The sequence below is a fragment of the Leucoraja erinacea genome, chromosome 36, assembly GCF_028641065.1.
Source record: "Leucoraja erinacea ecotype New England chromosome 36, Leri_hhj_1, whole genome shotgun sequence".
In the NCBI taxonomy this organism is placed as follows: Eukaryota; Metazoa; Chordata; class Chondrichthyes; order Rajiformes; family Rajidae; genus Leucoraja; species Leucoraja erinaceus.
In genome coordinates this window covers 12,714,875-12,735,466 of record NC_073412.1, presented here as the reverse complement: position 1 = coordinate 12,735,466, position 20,592 = coordinate 12,714,875, and the positions used below count along the sequence as shown (strand labels likewise).

Genomic DNA, 20,592 nt, shown 5'->3' with positions numbered 1-20,592 from the left:
TCTGAAGAAAAACGTCTGAGCTCTGTAGTTAATCGAGCACATTCGCCCGCATCCTTTCGTAGAGCTACCCTGTGAAAACACATTTGACTTCTGCCACAAAGGTGTAAGGGACATAGCCGGTGGGGGGTGGGGGCAGACCTTGGTGATACCTTTTGCCTTTTAAAATGGTTCAAAAAGTCCTTGGGCTCAAGTAAAAATGTGCCCACTTACTAAAGATCCCCACTCCAACCCCATTTTGTCTTGTAGCCTGTGATAGTATTAAGCCCCTGCCACAACTACCTTGGGTAGAAATGTGCCATTGCTAGATCCCCTTCGCCCCCACCCCCACATACAATTTGATTGATTGATTGATTATTTTAATGACCACACAGCCAGTCTGGTGGAATTTGTTATGCCAATGCAGCACATAAAAAAAAAGAATACAAACATGACAATACTAAAGAACTTTAACATGAAAACATCCCCCCACAATGGTTCCCATTATGAGGGAAGGCACAAAGTCCAGTCCCCGACCCCAGTTCCCCCATAGTCGGGCCAATTGAGGCCTCCACAGTTGCCTCTTGTAGCCAGTGATGTTTTGCAGGGCTTGCCATTATCACCTACCATCTGCTTGATTGGTGTGAAAATGCATGCTACCAGATTCAGGGACAGTTTCTTCCCAGCTGTTATCAGGCAACTGAGTCTTCCTACCACAACCAGAGAGCAGTGCTGAACTACTATCTACCTCCTTGGTGTCACTCAGACTATCCTTGACCGGACTTGCTGGCTTTGTCTTGCAATCAACGTTATTCCCTTATCATGTATCTATACACTGTAACTGGATTGCTTGTAATCATGTATTGTCTCTCTGCTGACTGGTTAGCACGCAACAAAAAGCTTTTCACTGTACCTCGGTACACGTGACATTAAACTAAACTGAACTGATTGAATTCAGCCTCTATCTTGTTTTGAACTTTTCTCTTGGCAGCCCTGATAGCGTTGCAGAAATTAAACTTGACCTTGTACAGTATGGAGGGTGCCCTTGAAAGATTTTGATCAGACTAACAGAGAACATATCTCCCTGTTTACCCAAGGTTTCTGGTTAATGGTTCTGGTCGGCTCACAGTGGTCAATGTATTGCTCAGTTCAGTTTCAGTTTAGTTTATTGTCACGTGTACTGAGGTAAAGCTTTTGTTGCGTGCTAACTAGTGACTGGAAAGACAATACATGATTACAATCGGGCCATTTACAGTGTACTAGACTAAGTGGGACCCGTTGGGTTCCTGTTACACTGGAGGCCTGGTCCCGCAACGCAACCCGTTCCCCAATGCAATGTTCCACCACTCACCCATTCCCCTAATACAACCCACCCCCCATCGCTACATTGCACCACTCACGCATAGCCCCTAACTGTGCAGGCACGGCTCATTTCCCCTCATCCCCCAGTGCTCCTTCCCCCTCCTCTTCACCCTCCCTCTTTCCCCTCTCCTCCTCCCCTCCCCCAATCCCTCACTCACCTCTCCCTCCCTCTCCTTTCCCCTACCGTCAGTCACTCCCTCCCTCCCTCTACCCTCCCTACCCCCCCTCCTATCCCTATATCCCCCCCACTCCTCGCCTCCCCTAAACCCCCACTATCCCTCCTGACCTCCCCCACTGCCTTCCTCTCCCTCTATTCCCCACTCCCTACCTCCCTCCTCCTCTCACTATATTTCCCCTCCTCCCCTACTCTCCTCACCTCCCCCCCTCTTCCCCCCTCTCTTCCCCTCTCCTCCTCCCCCCTCCAATCCCTCACTCACCTCTCCCTCCCTCTCCTTTCCCCTATCCACAGTCACTCCCACCCTCCATCCTTAAAAAGCAGCATCTGCAGTTCCATCCTCCACAGGTCATTCATTGTTAGCTGCGGTTTAGATCCCGTTGACTTGATGCGTGTGTCCTGTCCGACCTGCCGCTCGGTCCGTCCCTGCCTGCTCGCTGCTGCCGCGAGGGGGGGGGGGGGGGGGGGGGGGGGGTGGAGCCTGTGTTTGTCACGGTGGGCACCACAAGTTTCGATGAGCTGGTGGAGAAGATCTCCGAGAAGGCCGTGAGGGTGAGTAACTGCGGCGGACGAGACAGCCCAGGGTAGACGGGACCGCCATTGCCACAGTGGGCGGGGGAGAGGGGTGAGTGATGAGGGAGAGAGAGACGGGACAAGGGCCTCCACTGAACCCCCCCCCTGTGGCCGCGTGTGGTGGGGGAGATGATAGACAAGTTAAAGCCCTGTCCCACTGTACAAGTTCATTCAAAGAGTTTTCACGAGTTTGCCCTGATTCGAACTCGGAGATTTTGCTCGTCGGTACTCGTGGCTCTCGTTGAAAAATCTTCTCGTGTCTTCCCGAGCTTACCTGCCGTTAGCGAGTCTTACCGAGCACCTGCTGTTAGCGTTACGAGGTGCTAAGAGACGTCCCCGAGCTCCGATGTACCCGCTACGTTCATTCTCCGTGCTTACCCCGAGTTTGATTTTTTTTTAAACTCGGGAGAGCTCTTGAATAAACTCGTACAGTGGGGCAGGGCCGTGAGGAAGGGAGAGAGGACTGTGACTGTGAGGAGGGGAGAGAGGAGTTTGAGTGAGGCAGCTGCCGGTGGGGCAGGAAAGGGCCCAGCCGCCGGATTGACTGACAGGAGAAGAGACCAATCTGCGTGGCGCTGACTGAAGGAATCTGCGCACGCGAGGTTTTTAAAGATTTTTAAACCTCGATAACTTTTACAATATACAACCGATCGGAGCGAAACTTGTTGCACTCGCAGCACAGGAGAATGGTGAGTGACCTGGCAAAAAAAATCACAGTGCTATCACATACCGTTTTTAAACAAATAGAAAAAACCCACAAACTGGAAGAGCACAAGATCAGAGTTCTAGTTTTGTATGTATAGATAAATAGATACATGATAAGGGAATAACATTTAGTGCAAGGTAAAGCCAGCAAAGTCTGACCAAGAATAGTCCGAGGGTCACCAATGAAGTCGATCGGAGTTGACTGCTCTCTGGTTGTGGTGGGATGATTCAGTTGCCTGGTAACAGCTGGGAAGAAACTATCCCTGAATCTGGAGGTGTGCGTTTTCACACTTCTTTACCTTTTGCCTGATGGAAGAGGGGAGATGAAGGAGTATCCAGGGTGCAACTCGTCCTTGATTATGCTGCTGGCTTTGCCAAGGCAGCGTGAGGTATAAATAGAGTCAGTGGAAGGGAGGTTGGTTTGTGTGACGGTCTGGGCTGCGTCCACAATTTGGTGCCTGAGGAATACTCATTCAGGCTGGACGGAGTTGTCTTGCACATGTTCCAGTCCACTGATGTCGAGCAAAAATGATTTGAGTTTGCACGCAGAAGTATGATGGTGAATTAATTTGTCACTGAAGCAGTGTAAACCTGGGCCGTGACCTATCTTTGTGAGGAAATGATGGGGCAGTCTCTGTGACAAGCTGCAGCTGATCATCTTGGGTTGTGAAAGACTTGAGAGCACAGAGTTGCTTCTCATTCATGATCAGCTGACACTCACAAGCTTACTGGAGACTTTGTTCCAGCAGCCTCTGTAAGCATTTGTTACGAGAATAGCTTTCTGCATCTTGTCCCTTGTATAGCGGCAGTCAGTTCTGTAAATCATTGTGTTCGACCTCGGTGACTTGCGTTGGCTTAAGTAGTCAGCAATGTGGGCTCGCTGTGAAATGGTTTGCCAGCAAATTTGAAAATGAAGATGCATAGAGCAGAAGAAATTCATGCTGTTGAATTATATTAACAATAATAGCACAAACTTAATAAGCAATTTAAAATGTGGGTGACCTCACTGAAATGTTGCAGTGTAAAGCAAATTTTAGCAGTAGCCCTTTAATTGAATAATGTACCGTGATGTATTCAAGCCTTTGAGTTTATTATTTGAACTCATTCAACCTACAAAGCTGCTAATTTATGCTGCTGCTAATTTGAACAGCTTTTGTTTGCACTTTTTCCATCATTTCATTACTGTAGCTTTCACCTTCAGGTTTGTCGGGTTTGTCTCCAGCTTACAAGAGGTTTTCTACTGACCCGCTGAGTTACTCCAGCTTTTTGACTATCTTTGGTATAAACCAGCATCTGCCGGTCCATCCGACACCTAATATTATTATTGTGCATACTGGGACCCGAAATAATATTGGCAGAGGTGCTGTTTATATGAAATAGTTGAAAATAATATTGAATCTAAAAGGCTGCAACATGCCTTGTTGGATGGTCTGGTCGCATTTGTTCAGCTAGAAATATAATGAATTACTGCCAAGATTAGGGAACCCTGGCTGCTGAGGGATATTGATGCTCTAGTCAGGAAAAAGGCCACAAATGTTTAAGCAGTTGGATCATGAATCCTTTGAATTGTATAAGTGACGTAGGTGTACACAAACGATTTGGGGGGGGGGGGTGGATAGCTTTAATAGATAAGGTAAAGGAGAATGCCAAGAGATTGTACGTAAATTAACAAAAGTATAAACATGTAGAAAATAGGGCCCCCATAATGGATCAATTTATCTGTCTGTGTGAGGAGCCACAGAGGATGGGTGAGGTCTTAAATCAATATTTCTAATCTGTCTTTACCATGGAGAAGGTCATGGGAATTCAGGGGCAAAGAATAGTGATGTCTTAAAGCATGTGCACATTACTAAAGAGGAGATCTTAAAGCACATAAATCCCTGGAGGTCCAACCAAGTCTACCCAAGGACATTATGGGACGTTAGAGAAGAAATTGCAGGGGCTTTGGCAGAGATGCTTGTATCATCTTCAGCCAAGTACCGGAAGACTGGTGCGGCCCGGTGGTGCACTGGTAGAATTGCTGCCTCACAGCGCCGGAGACCCGGGTTCGATCCTGATTACGGGTGCTGTCTATACTGAGTCTGTATGTTCTCCCGTGACCCGCGTAGGTTTTCTCCGGGATCTTCGGTTTCCTCCCCCACTCCAAAGAACTTCAGGTTTGTAGGTTAATTGGCTTGGTACAAATGTAAGTTGTCCCGAGTGTGTGTAGGATAGTGTTAATGTGTGGGGATTGCTGGTCAGTGGGCTGAAGGGCCTGTTTCCACGCTGTATCTCTAAACTAATCTAAATTAAACTGGATGGGGGTAATGTGTGCCTTTATTTAAGTAACAAGACAAGGATCTGAAGTCCAGTGAGCCTAACGTTGGTGGGAAGCTACCGGTTATTAAAAGACGACCTTAGATTCATTCACTGAAATTCGCTGTCACGGAGATTCAGTGAAATGTGTAATGGCTCCGGGAGATTGCACGATTGTGCAAAAATAAAACGTGGAGAGATTCTGTTGGATCAATGTGCATCATGCAAATATAGTGCCCTCCATAATGTTTGGGACAAAGACCCATCATTTATTTATTTGTCTCTGTACTCCACAATTTGAGATTTGTAATAGAAAAAAAATCACGTGTGGTTAAAGTGCACATTGTCAGATTTTAATAAAGGCCATTTTTATACATTTTGGTTTCACCATGTAGAAATTACAGCAGTGTTTATACATAGTTCCCCCATTTCAGGGCACCATAATGTTAGGGACACAGCAATGTCATGTAAATGAAAGTAGTCATGTTTAGTATTTTGTTGCATATCCTTTGCAATGCATGAAGTCTGAGATTCATGGACATCACCAGTTGCTGGGTGTCTTCTCTGGTGATGCTCTGCCAGGCCTGTATTGCAGCCATCTTTAGCTTTTGCTTGTTTTGGGGGCTAGTCCCCTTCAGTTTTCTCTTCAGCATATAAAAAGCATCCTCAATTGGGTTCAGGTCGGGTGATTGACTTGGCCACTCAAGAATTTACAATTTTTTAGCTTTGAAAAACTCCTTTGTTGTTTTAACAGTATGTTTGGGATCATTGTCTTGCTGTAGAATGAACCGCTGGCCAATGAGTTTTGAGGCATTTGTTTGTTTGAACTTGAGCAGATAGGATGTGTCTATACACTTCAGAATTCATTATGCTACTACCATCAGCAGTTGTATCATCAATGAAGATCAGTGAGCCAGTACCTTCAGCAGCCATACATGCCCAGGCCATAACATCCCCACCACTGTGTTTCACAGATGAGGTGGTCTGCTTTGGATCTTGGGCAGTTCCCTCTCTCCTCCATACTTTGCTGTTGCCATCACTCTGATATAAGTTAATCTTTGTCTCATTTGTCCACAAGACCTTTTTTTCAGAACTGTGGTTGCTCTTTTAAGTACTTCTTGGCAAACTAACCTGGTCATCCTATTTTTGCAGCTAACCAGTGGTTTGCATCTTGCAGTGTAGTCTCTGTGTTTCTGTTCATGAAGTCTACTGTGGACAGTGGTCATTGACAAATCCACACCTGACTCCTAAAGAGTGTTTCTGATCTGTTTGGGGATTTTTCTTTATTATCGAGAGTATTCTTCTGTCGTCAGCTGGGGTGGTCTTCCTTGGCCTGCCAGTCCCTTTGCAATTAGTAAGCTCACCAGTACTCTCTTCTTAATGATGTTCCAAACAGTTGATTTTGGTAAGCCTAAGGATTGGCTGATGTCTCTAACAGTTTTAGTCTTGTTTCTCAGTCTCGTAATGGCTTCTTTGACTTTCATTGGCACAACTTTGGTCCTCATGTTGATAAACAGCAATAAAATTTTCCAAAGGTGATGGAAAGACTGGAGGAAAGACTAGGTGCTGAGAGCTCTTTAAAAGCCCTGTCCTACGGTACGAGTTCATTCCAAGAGCTCTCCCGAGTTTGCCCTGATTCAAACTCGGAGATTTACGGTAATGGCCACTCGTCGGTACTCGGGGATCTCGTGGACATTTTTCAACATGTTGAAAACTCATCACGTGTCATCCCGTGCTTACCTGCCATTAGCGAGTCTTCCCGAGTACTCGCCGTTAGCGTTATGAGCCGCTAAGGGACGTCCCCGAGCTCCGACGTACCCGCTACGTACATTCTCCGTGCTTACCCCGAGCTTGATTTTTTTTTAAGCTCTTGAAATGAACTCGTACTGTTGGACAGGGCTATATACCTGCATGAAGGAGGCAATTAAACACACTTGAGCAATTACAAACGCCTGTGAAGCCATGTGTCCCAAACATTATGGTGCCCTGAAATGGAGGGACTATGTATAAACATTGCTGTAATTTCTACATGGTGAAACTAAAATGTATATAAATGGCCTTTATTATAAACTGACAATGTGCACTTTAACCACATGTGATTTTTTTAAAATTACAAATCCCAAATTGTGCAGTACGGAGGCAAATAAATAAATGATTGCTCTTTGTCCCAAACATTATGGTGACCACCGTATGTACAAATTTTCCATTTTTACACTTTCTCATCAATGGTTCTTTTGTTTTGCAGGAATTGATTTCAAAATACGAACGGTAGAGCTCGATGGCAAGAAAATCAAGCTCCAGATATGGCAAGTAGTGGCAGTTTAATGACGATAATTGTTGTTTGCTGGGATGTGGGAGTTATTTAGATTTAATATTGTGCGTAGGTTAGATAATTGATACCAAACTGCAAATACTCAGTAGTTAACAGTGTCAGTGAAGAAACAGTTAATGATTAGTTAATTAATCAAATTAATGATCTTTCATTGTTCAGAGTGATTGTAAGCACAATGAGGTTTTTAACTATACTAGTTTAGTTTAGAGAGACAGCACGGAAACAGCCCCTTCGGCACACCTAGTCCGTGCCCACCAGCGATCAACCCGTACACTATCGGTATCTTACACACTAGGGACAATTTACTATTTTCAGAAGCCAAATAACCTGCAAACCTGTACATCTTTAGAGTGTAGAAGGAAACCGGTGCAACCAGAGAAAGCACACGTGGTCACAGGGCCAAACTCTTTCCAGACAGCATCCATAGTAATGATCTAAAGCCCATCTCTGTCGACCTTTTCCTTGTCGTATCTCCGTCTCCGTCTGCGCTGTGGCCTAATATCGTGGAGCTGGCGGCCTCCAACTGGAATCGACCTTGGGGGCTCCGGTGGCAGAGCCTGTGGACTCACCGCTGGCTGACTTCGGAGGCTGTGGTGGCACTGTGGCTGCGACCCGACTTCGGGGCTTCGGCCGCGGGCCCTGTGGACGGTAACATCGGGAGCTCGCCGGTCCCCTGGTTGATGACCGATTTTCTGGAGCTCCCACGGCGGCAGCTTCGTCCACTCCGAGTTGCGGAGTTTGAATCGACCCGTTCACAGAGCTCAAATTCGGACACGGGATTTACCATCGCCCGGCGGGGACTTCAACATCGAGAGCCTCGATCGCCTCGACGCAGTGGGAGAACGAGCAAGGAAGCGATAAGACTTTTTGCCTTCCATCACGGCCTGGAGATTCATTGTGATGGATGTTTGTGTTAAATTGTGTTCATTGTGTGTTGTAGACGGAGGAATTGGGAGTAGGGGATGGAGTCCTTACAGGAAGCAGGGTGGGAAGAAGTGTAGTCCAGATAGTCACAGGAGTCAGTAGGTTTATAGTGGATGTCGGTCAGAAGTCTAACACCTGCGATGGAGATAGTGAGGTCAAGAAATGGTAGGAAAGTGTCAGAAATGGTCCAGGTGTATTTGAGTGCCAGATGGAAGTTAGTGGTGAAATGGATGAAGTCAGTGAGATGCAGTCGTCGATGTGTAGCGGAGGTAGAGGTCGGGGATGGGATCCTGGTACGTCTCGAACACGGACTGTTCGACGTACCCTACAAAGAGGCAGGCATAGCTAGGGCCCATGCACGTGCCCGTAGCTACACCTTGTATTTGGAGGAAATGGGAGAAGTCAAACGAAAAGTTATTAATGGTAAGGGCCAGCTCCGCTAGGCGTAGGAGAGTATCTGTAGACGGGGATTGGTGGGTTCTCCGGTCGAGGAAGAAACTGATGGCTTTGAGACCCTCCTGGTGGGGGATGGAGGTGTAGAGTGACTGGACATCCATGGTGAAGATGAGGGAATGGGGGCCTGGAAAATGGAATTCCTGGAGACGACGGAGAGTGTCTGAGGTCTCTTGAACATAGGTAGGGAGGGATTTATCCAGGGGGTGTAGGATGGAGTCGGGTTATGTGGAAATAAGTTCACTAGGGCACGAACAGGCAGAAACAATGGGTCTACTGGGACAGTCAGGTTTGTGGATTTTGGGGAGAAGGTAAAATCGGGCCGTGCGGGACTGGGGAACGATGAGGTTGGGGGGTGCAGGGAGGTCAGATTTAATGAAGTCAGTGATGGTGCTAGAGATAGTGGCTTGGTGCTCGTCAGTGGGGTCATGGTCCAGGGATAAGTAGGAGGAGGTGTCTGAGAGTTGGCGCGTGGCCTCAGCCTTGCAGAGATCAGCGCACCAGACTACCACGGCACCTCCCTTGTCGGTGGGTTTGATCACCCAGTCTGGGTTGTTGCGGAGTGAGTCGATGGCTGTACGTTCAGGGGGGGAGAGGTTAGAGTGAGACGGGAGTGGAGAAGTTGAGGCGGTTGATGTCCCTCCGGCAGTTTAAAATAAAAAGGTCTAAAGCTGGAAGATGGGCATGAGGGGGGGGGTCCGTTGGAGACGGGAAAAGGGATCATCAATGGGGGGCGAGGACTCCTTTCCATGGAAGAACGCTTTGCGGTGGAGGCGACGGAAGAAGAGCTTCCACTTCTTTCCAGATTGCTAATTTTTTTTTAAAGAAAGAACTGCAGATGCTGGAATAATCGAAGGTGGACAAAAATGCTGGAGAAACTCAGCGGATGAGGCAGCATTCATGGAGCGAAGGAATAGGTGACGTTTCGGGCCCGAAACGTCACCTATTCCTTCGTTCCATGGATGCTGTCTCATCCGCTGAGTTTCTCCAGCATTTTTGTCAACCTCCTAATTTGTTTTAGGTAATTTGAAGCTCGTGTTGATGTTTCCAGCTAATATGCCGCACTAGTTTATTGAACAGTCGTATGATGAATAACTTTGAATACTATCACTGTGTTAACCTCAATGCATTTGAAATAAATTTGAAAAATGTTGTTTTGCCTTTGTGCTGAGCAGCATTTTGAAGAACAGCGTTTTAACTACTCTGTGGCTTGTGCTGTATTTCTCGCCTGTGGACAGACAAAGTCAAAGTCAAAGTAGTCAAGTCAAAGTAGCCTTTATTGTCATTCAGACCTTGCGGCCTGAACGAAATTTTGTTGCAGGAAATATTGAAGCTATTGATGTTATCGAGCGTATATCTTAGCTTTCGGATAATACGTGTAGCGGTTATCTGAGTGGGGAAAAATACGTTCTCAGCCAGAGAGTGATTGAAATTTGCAATGCACTATGTGAAGAGGTGGTGGAGAAGCGTACTTTCATAACATGAAGTTTTACAGGAGCACTTAAATTGCCACGGCGTATATGCCATGGGCCGAGGTGCCAAAGGGGATCTAGATTTTTAAAGGGACATTTGACCCAATGTTGGTATCTACTTGAAATTTGGCACAGATTTAGATAAAACATCATTGATAAGCAATTCATAACTCGACAGTGTAAAAAGTTGCACACTAATTAATTAAGCTAGTTAGAAAAAGTAACAGCGCCATCCTGTGCTCAATAATATATAGCTGTATATGGGAACATTGAATATGGGAATGCTGTAGAGATCCCGGATTTCCTGAGCCTGCCTAATTAATGGGTGAGGGCAGATCCCATGTGTTCCCCTGTTTACTGAACCCCACTGACTGCCAGTGTGCAGAGTGGGGGTCACAGCCATAGTGGGACTGGGGCAGTGCCAGGCTGGGGGAAGGCTAAGGCATCTTCCACTGAGAGGAAAATGCCTAACCCTAACCCGCCCCTTTCCAGAGCTGCCCACGGCTGGAGCTGGAACCACATTGGGACCGGCTGCGGGCTCCGTACGTGTGGCCGCTCAGCGGGTCCACCTCGGCCAGCATGCCCTTCTGGATCACCAGCAGCAGCCCACCCGATGCCACGATTACACCGAATGTCAACATGGTGGGGAGCAGCACTATCCTGCATGCTGCCCGGGCCGCCTTCAGCACCCCCATAGCGCCGGCTCCATCAGTCCGCCCGCCTGCGCGCTCGCTCGCTTGCTGCAACACCGGCCGGTCGACAGCCCGACCGACCCTTCACAGCACCCGCTGGACGACTGTCTAACCCCCCTCTCTTCCCTCCTGCTGCTCAGATCAGCCCACGGCCACCTTCAGCACCCCTATACCTCCGGCTCCATCACGGTGGTCCTCAGAAAAAAAATACGCCTGCGGGCTGGATGTTTTTGGGTTACGGGCAGGATCTGGCTCGTGGGCCGTAGGTTGCCGACCCCTGTCCTAACCCTAACCCTCTTCCATTGAGAGGAAAATGCCGAACCCTAACCCTAATCCTAACCCCAGCTCTACATTTTTATATTGCATTTTTATTGCACAGTTTACAACATCATAACTTTACAAAGATAAATCGGTTGTATAACAAAATAACCAGCAAGTGGTTGCATTCCCTTTCTTCCTTGGAAACCTTGCTGTTGTTGTGATGTAATGAGGAGGCAGCCATGATCCCACTGTGCTCGCTGCCTAGCTAGAATGAAACAAAGCGCATGATTGGTCAATTGGCGTCCGACTCAATGTCAAACGTGCTTTGATTGGACAATTACTACTCAGAAAATTGGAGGTTTCTCTCATATTTTAAAAATATGTTCCGGTTTTGTTCTTGACGAGTTTCAGGTATGATTTCTATAATATTTTTTACACAACGTTTTAAATACTGGTAGATACGTGATGTAGACCACGAAATGAAACAAAAAAGCACCTTGGCCCACGGTCAAGTTCTGGTAAATGGGGTTGGCCTTGGTAGGTACCTGATGGGCAGCATGGACAATGGTGGGTGCAAGATCTATGTCCGTTCTTTAACTATTTCACTAGAACCAAAGGAAAGATCTTTTTGCATGGTTGTCAAGAGTCAAGAGTCAATTTAATTGTCATTTGGACCCCTAGAGGTCCAAACGAAATGCCGTTTCTGCAGCCATACATTACACACAAATAGACCCAGACACAACATAATTACATTTTACATAAACATCCATCACATAGCTGTGATGGAAGGCCAAAAAAAAACTTATCTCTCCACTGCACTCTCCCCCCCCCCCCGATGTCAGAGTCAAAGTCAAAGCCCCCGGCTGGCGATGGCGATTGTCCCGCGGCCATTGAAGCCACGCCGGGTGGTGCGAGGTCGCACACCGGGTCTTTGTTGGAGCCCCCGGTGTGCGCTCGCAAAGTCCCGCGGCCATTCCAGCCGCGCGGGGCGGTGTAGTGAGGCCCCACTCCAGTAGCTCTTCAACCCCGCAACACGGGCGGGAGAATTCGCCGTTGCAGGAGCCCCGAAAAGCGGTCTCTCTCCAGGGATCCGCGGGCTCCTGGCGCCGCTGTCCGCAGACCCGCAGCAGCAGCCTCCGACTCAGCAGCGGCATCGGCAGCAGCAGCAGCAGCGCTCCTCCACCGCTCCAACCACACCGGACTCGGCCAGCCCCGCGACGGCGACGGTGAGTAGCACCAGAGTCCCCGGCTTCTTCCTGTTGGAGGCCGCTCCTCGTTGCGGCCCCAACGACAACGGAAACCCGACGAGAAAAAGGTCGGGTCTCCAGTGCAGGATAGAGATTTAAAAAGTTTCCCCATTCCCACCCCCCCACACACACCCCCAACAAAAAATAACACAAACTACATTAAAACACAGACAGAAAATAATAAAAACGCGGACAGACTGCAGAGGCCGCTGCTGGCCAGAGCCGCGCCGCCTACCGCTATTTGCATTGAATCTATCCTGCAATCTATCTCATCTATCATTCTCCCCTCCTCTTCCCCCTTTGCATCTTAAATTTATATTTTAGACGCACAGAGTGTAGAAACAGGCCCTTTGGCCCACGTGAGAATGCCATCTCCCATACAGAGGAATCCCAGTGGCATGATTGGCACTAAACTGTGTTATATATCTCATGCCTAACAACCTGTGTTGGGGGTTCTAGCGTCTATTCCAATCAGCAAAATCAAAAGATCCATTTTACTGCCAATCCAGCACCTGCCTTCAATGACGACAGCATAAAACAAACATATTTTCTGATAACCACATACTCTATTTTTGTCTACCACTTGGATAGGCAAATGTGATCTGCAAGGACGGAACACAATGCGCATGACCCCCGCTGTGCTAAAGTTTAGCACTTTCGATCTCAAAACAAAACAGTATTTTTTGAAACATTCTCGTCTTTCCACTGTCTGCCAAAGATCCCATACAGAGGAATCCCAGTGGCATGATTGGCACTAAACTGAGTTATAGATCTCATGCCTAACAACCTGTGTTGGGGGTTCTAGCGTCTATTCCAATCAGCAAAATCAAAAGATCCATTTTACTGCCAATCCAGCACATGCCTTCAATGACGACAGCATAACAGCTGCCACTGGTCTGCTAACCATACTCTATTTGTTGTCTACACTTGGATAGGCAAATGGATAAGCAAGGACGGCACAATGCCTCGCAGCGCTAGAGACTCAAGTTCAGTATTGACCTCGGCTGCTGTCTGTGTGGAGTTTGCACGTTCTCCCTTTGACCACGTGGGTTTCCTCCGTGTTTTCCGGTTTCCTCCCACATCCCAGAAACAGATGCGCAGGGTTGGCCTCTGTAAATGGTCCCAAGTGTGTAGGGAGTGGTTGAGAATGTGGTACAGTACAATACAATACAATACAATTTATTTGTCATTTGAACCTCATTGAGGTTTAAACGAAATGTTGTTTCTGCAGTCATACACACAAGAAAGAACCAATCACAACACAATTTACACAAACATCCATCACAGCGCATCTCCTCCTCGCTGTGATGGAAGGCAATGACTTATCTCTCCCCATTCCCCTCCCGATGTCAGAGTCAAAGCCCCCGGCGAGCGATGGTAATTGTCCCGCGGCCATTTACGCCGTGCCGGGTGATGCAAGGCTGCGCTCCAGGTCTTGTTGTTGGAGCCCCCGGCAGGCGCTAGCAAAGTCCCACAGCCATTCCAAGCCGCGCTTGGTATATTGGTATAACATGGAACTAATGTGAACGGTGATCGGTGGACGGCATGGACTCGATGGGCCGAAGGGCCTGTTTCCATACTGCATCTCTAAGACTAAAATGGAGGTATTTGGATTAAGTGCAGATAAAGATTGGTTTTGGCATAATGTTTGGTGCAGCCATTGTGGCACAAAGTACTGTTCTACTATCTTCTCTGTGCTATGAAGCAGTCACAGATATTTGAGAAGGCAGATCAGTTACTGCAAGCCATGTACACAGTCCAATTATGGGAACATCGGAAACTGACATTCATGTTGAGATTTACTCTTTTTTTTAATCAATTCAGGGACACGGCCGGCCAAGAAAGATTCCGTACCATCACAACCGCATACTACAGAGGAGCTATGGTAAATATGTACTGTCCACCTCGTCCAAGTTAGTCATGCACAAAAGTACTAAGTCATATTTACAATTTTAATTTTTGGATCAATAGGAAACATTAACACCACTTTCTGCTGCTAAATGACTTTTATTATTCCACCGCTCCTGGTTGAGTCATGTTTGAAATGTTCCATTGTCTGATGTTACCGGAATTAGTTTGTACACAATTAAACTCGTCACATGCAGACAAGAATGCTGGATGGGATATGATGTTAGGAATGTTGGGATAAGGAAAATCTTGTCCCTGTGACTCGTAGGGAGATATGAAAGTCCAGTTCACAATTGTCCAGGCATCAATGGAAACACACCAGATTTAAATGTCTGTATGTACCTCTGGCGAGTGTAAGCTCGGGTATAACCAGTGAGCATCAGACCACCAAGCTCAGGGGCAGTATGCCATTACACTCTGCCTGTGCATTTGGCCACTCACTACTGGCAATTTAAGCAGTGCCAGTACTGTACTCTCTTGTAACTTTATAGCAGTTAGCCAGTGAATAGATTCTGCACAGACTGGTTTTCCAACGGAAAATTTCAATCCTTTCAACAAACGCTGTATAATAACATCAGATTTGTTTTGCTGTGTTCCCTGAAACCTTTAGTGAAATTACTTTGGAGCCTCTTTGAGGAATATTTCCAAAAATAAATCATTACGTTTCCTCGCTAATCTACATAATGTAATCGCTATTGTTTCACGCAGAGCTAGATAACACCCAATCCTACCAACAACTAGAGTGCAGTAAACATCTTAACAATAACTAGAGAGCAGTCCTGAGCTACCATCTACCTCATCCGAGACCTTCGAACTATCTTTGATCAGACTTTACTGGGCTTTACCTTGCACTAAACGTTATTCCCTCTATCATGTATCTGTGTACTGTGGATTGGTCGATTGTAATCATGTATCGCCTTTCTGCTGACTAGTTAGCATGCCTTGGTACACATGACAAAAAATAAAACTCAAAAACTTGCTTCCTTAGGTTCTCAATCTTGCCACCTGGAAAATGTCCCTTTAAAAACCACCACTTTAACCTTGTTTCACATTGTATGTCACGTGACTGTTTTGTTATGAATTGCTGTTTCTGTGCGAGCAACGTGCATGCTACAAACCCTGCCCTTTTTTTACCTTTTCTAGGGAATAATGCTGGTATATGACATAACAAATGAGAAGTCCTTTGATAACATAAAGAACTGGATAAGGAATATAGAAGAGGTGAGTAACATCTGTTCAAGGTTTTCATCTGTCAGTAGTAACTAAATGGTTGATGCATCCCATATGTTTCCATTCTGACCCGAAAAGTGTCTGAAGAAGGGTCTCGAGCTTTAACACGTCTCCAGAAATGCTGCCTGACCTGCTGAGTTACTCCAGCATATTGTGTCTATCTTTGGTGTAAACCAGCATCTGCAGTTCCTTCCTGCACAGGTTTCCAAAGGCTGCCTAATACTAAATTAATGAACTGCATTTGACCGTTATTTGAAGAAATAATGGATTTCTTTTGATGATGTACATTGCTGAAAGTTTGAAATAACTCTTAACCACGAAGAATGCTGTTATTTTTCACAGATTTGAGTCCTTGGATTGTGTTGACTTTGTCAGGTCTTTTTGAAGTTAATTATTCACGTTTCAGAGTACACGGCATAAAACAGTTTTTAGTTTTGAGATACAGGCCCTTCGGCCCACCAAGTCCACACCGACCCCATACACTAGCACTATCCTACACACACTAAGGACAATTTACAATTTTTTTTTAGACCAAAGCCAATTAACCTATAAACCTGTACGTCTTTGGAGTATGGGAGGAAACCGGAGCACCCAGAGAAAACCCACGTTGTCACGGGGGAGGAACAAGCTCCGTACAGACAGCACCCATGGTCAGGATCGAATCCGGCACTGTAAAGTCCCTGTCCCACTTAGGAGACCTAAACAGCAACCTCTGGTGACCTTGCCCGCCACCCAAGGTTTCCATGAGGTTACTGGAGGTTTTAGTCGAAGCTGGTTTCCTTCATAGTCAAGGAAGGTTTTCAGCATGTGTGTGGGAGGTGGTAGGAGGTTGCAGGTCACCTCGACCTTGATATTTTTTTTTTGGGGTGGTGGGCAAGGTCACCAGAGGTTGCTGTTTTGGTCTCCTAAGGCAGCAACTCTATGGCCACGCTACCATGCCACCATCGTGCTGTCTCATTCTGAGACAAGTGGGTGCAAAGCAACTGCTGGTGGGGGGCCCAGAAGCAACTGAGATTCTGATTGAGGGTCAGAGAGTAAAAACTTTCTGCGCTGGTTTGCATGAAGATGAGGAGGTTGTAATCTTAAACGAGCAATAATATAAAACCCATTCCAATGTTATGCTCCATGACATGGAACAGTACCTTTGCCCACAATACCCATGCCCAACATGAACCCAAGTCATTCTGATCTCTGCCTGCACATCCATGTGACAATAGACAATAGGTGCAGGAGTAGGCCATTCGGCCCTTCGAGCCAGCACCGCCATTCAATGTGATCATGGCTGATCATTCCCAATCAGTACCCCGTTCCTGCCTTTTCCCCATATCCCCTGACTCCGCTATTTTTAAGAGCCCTATCTAGCTCTCTCTGAAAGCATCCAGAGAACCTGCCTCCACTGCCCTCTGAGGCAGAGAATTCCACAGACTCACAACTCTCTGTGAGAAAAAGTGTTTCCTCTCCGTTCTAAATGGCTTCCTCCTTATTTTTAAACTGTGGCCCCTGGTTCTGGACTCCCCCAAACATGTTTCCTGCCTCTAGCGTGTCCAAGCCCTTAACAATCTTATATGTTTCAATGAGATACCCTCTCATCATTCTAAACTCCAGAGTGTACAAGCCCAGCTGCTCCATTCTCTCAGCATATGACAGTCCCGCCATCCCGGGAATTAACCTTATAAACCTACGCTGCACTCACTCAATAGCAAGAATGTCCTTTCCTCAAATTAGGGAACCAAAACTGTACACAATATTCCAGGTGTGGTCACACTAGGGCTCTGTATAACTGCAGAAGGACCTCTTTGCTCCTATATTCGATTCCTCTTGTTATAAAGGCCAACATGCCATTCGCTTTCTTCACTGCCTGCTGTACCTGCATGCTTACTTTCATAGACTGATGTACAAGGACCCCAGATCCCATTGTACTTCCCCTTTTCCCAACTTGACGCCATTTAGATAGTAATCTGCCTTCCTGTTTTTGCTATCAAAGTGGATAACCTCACATTTATCCGCATTAAACTTAATCTGCCATGCATCTGCCCACTCCCCCAGCCTGTCCAAGTCACCCTGCATTTTCATAGCATCCTCCTCACAGTTCACACTGCCACCCAGCTTTGTCATCTGCAAATTTGCTAATGTTACTTTGAATGTGCCGACCCAATAGCCTGTTCAATGCCACTATCATGTATTCTCCCACCACCCCCCTTGGCATCACATTCCATGTAACCACCACTCTCTGTGTATAAAATAAATGTGACCCACTCATCTCCTTTAAACTATGCCCTCGCAATTTACACATTTACACCCTAGGATAAATGTTCTGATTGTCTACCCTATCTATGCTCTCATCAGTCTTAGCCTCTACTCGTGAAGCCCAGAATTGTGCACGATTTATCAGCTGCTTTCTAAACCTGTCCTTTCACTTGCATCAATTCACACACATACCCCACAAGACCCTTGGTTTCTGCACACGTGTATATTGTCTCTCCTTGTTCCTACCAAATTGTGTTGCCTCATTTTGCTGCATTAAAATTCACCTGCCTTGTGTCCCCTCATTTCACTCGTACTGTTGATATCCTGCTGCAGTTTGCACTGTCCTCTTCGCAATTAGCAACACGGCCAAATTTTGTACCATTTGCAAATTGGACTTGTTGTGGTCCACAGGTTGATATTGGATCAACAAAGCAATACTACATTGCTCCCTGGGGAAGGCTGCCATTCATCCTCAGTCCAAAAATTAACCATCCACTCGTGTCTTTTACTGAGCCACTTCATGTCCCTTACTATCAACAACCCTTTTATGCTCTATGCTTTGACTTACTGCTAAATATGTAATGCAGTCCCTTACCAAAAGCCTTCTGGAAGTACATGTACAATGCATTATCTGGTTTTTAAAAACATCTCCCAAAAATCAAATAAATTACCGATGTTGGAAGCCTGAAACCGAGATTGCATTCCCCTCCAGCTCTATCCATTAGCTCATTGAATGATTGTGTCAAATGAACTAAGCATCATTTACCCTTGCATCTGTGCTGGCTGGCCTTAATCCAGTCCCTGATCAGTGGTGGAAAACATTACCACTGGTTAAGAAAGAACTGCAGATGCTGGAACAATCAAAGGTACACAGAAAATGCTGGAGAAACTCAGCGGGTGAGGCAGCATCTATGGAGAGAAGGAATAGGCGATGTTTCAGGTCGAGACCCTTCTTCAGACTCATTGGTTAAATTGAGCAGCCTACAATTGCTGACCTCAAGAGTCAAGTGTTTCGTTGGTATATGTCCCAGATAGAACATTGAAATTCTTACTTTCAGCAGCACAACAGAATATGTAAACATGAGGAGGAACTTCTTTAGTCAGAGGGTAGTTAATCTGTGGAACTCATTGCCACAGAGGGCTGTGGAGGCAAAGTCCATGGCACAGTGAGACAAGTTCTTGATTAGAACGGGTTATGGGGAGAAGGCAGGAAAATGGGATTAGGAGGGAGAGATCAGCCATGATTGGATGGCAGAGTGGACTCGATGGGCCGAATGGCCTAATTGTTCTCTGTGAACTTATCAACATAATACTCTGTAAACAATATAATAACTGAAGGGGAACACAGAGACGGACAAAGACGCGCGCACACACACACACGCACGCACGCACGCACGCACGCACACACACACACACACACACACACCCACACACTCACACCCACACACACACACACACACACACACACACACACACACACACACACACACCCTTCCCCCCCCACATGATTGCTGTAAATATCACTCTACGCTTCTCCTTTACTTCCCACAAAATCCTCCACTTCTCATCTACCATTTACAGAACACTTTTGGATTCTCTTTTCTGTTTGCAGCTTACTTTTTTTTGCAGAAAACTGCCTTCATTTGTCCCTCATTTCAATTCTCACTTCCCCTCTAATTTTATAACCAGCTAGTTCCCTTTGGTATTTATAAGCCTAGGCAACTTATACGGCATAAGGATGTCCGGTAGGCATGAGGGAAGTTAATTTGCAGGTCTATGAGAAAAAAACTGTGTAAACAGAACTTTCTGCATTGTTGTACAGAAAACAGTATCAACGCGTTAATCTTCTACTTGATTGGGGATTCTTGGTTTCTTGGTCCTCCAAAATATTCCAAATAGAATTTAAACTGGAGGTGGTGAAGGGAGGGCTTAAGCCAGAAAGAGTTATTGGGAAGAAAGAGCTACTTTAAATTTAGTTGCATCTGGTTGGGTAACTATAGTTGGGTGGAGATTATTCCATGCTTTAATTGTGCGGGGGAAGAATGAATTTCTGTACACATCTGTCTTTGTAGCTGGGATCACAAATTGGATCGAATGCCCTCATCTGCTCTTAATTGGTTTGGGTTTGGTGTAGGTCTTGTAGTCTATGTCGAGCTGACCATTTAACATTTTGTAAAAACAGGGATGATCAGCCATGATCACAATGAATGGCGGTGCTGGCTCGAAGGGCCGAATGGCCTCCTCCTGCACCTATTTACTATGTTTCTATGTTTCTCCCCCCACCTCCAAACACCCAATCAATCTGAAGAAGGATGCAGACTCAAAACATCACCTATCCATGCTCTGGGAGATGCTGGCTGACCCGCTGAGTTGCTCCAGCACTTTGTCCCTTTTTGTGTACACAGCATTTGCATTCTTGTATCCATGGGGCGGCACGATGACGTAGAGGTAGAGCTACTGCCTTACAGCACCAGAGACCCAGGTTCGATCCTGACTACAGGTGCTGTCTGTACTGAGTTTGTACGTTCTCCCTGTGCACTTCGTGGGTTTTCTCCGGGTGCTCCGGTTTCCCCCCACACTCGAAAGACGTACAGGTTTGTAGGATAATTGGTTTGGTTAAATTGTCTCCAGCGTGTGTAAGATCGAAACAAAGAGGCATAGAAAATAGGTGCAGGAGTAGGCCATTCGGACCATCGAGCCTGCACCGCCATTCAATATGATCATGGCTGATCATCCAACT

General features: G+C 46.4%; 1 protein-coding gene across 1 annotated transcript in view; it reads left to right on the top strand.

Moving 5' to 3' along the window:
* rab8b (RAB8B, member RAS oncogene family) overlaps positions 1-20,592 on the top strand; it is a 92,200-nt gene that overhangs the window by 51,745 nt on the left and 19,863 nt on the right. Inside the window, exons 3-5 of the mRNA XM_055662803.1 lie at positions 7,332-7,392; positions 14,292-14,352; positions 15,519-15,596. Of these exons, the coding sequence (XP_055518778.1) occupies positions 7,332-7,392; positions 14,292-14,352; positions 15,519-15,596 (200 nt within the window). The remainder of the gene's footprint in view (positions 1-7,331; positions 7,393-14,291; positions 14,353-15,518; positions 15,597-20,592) is intronic.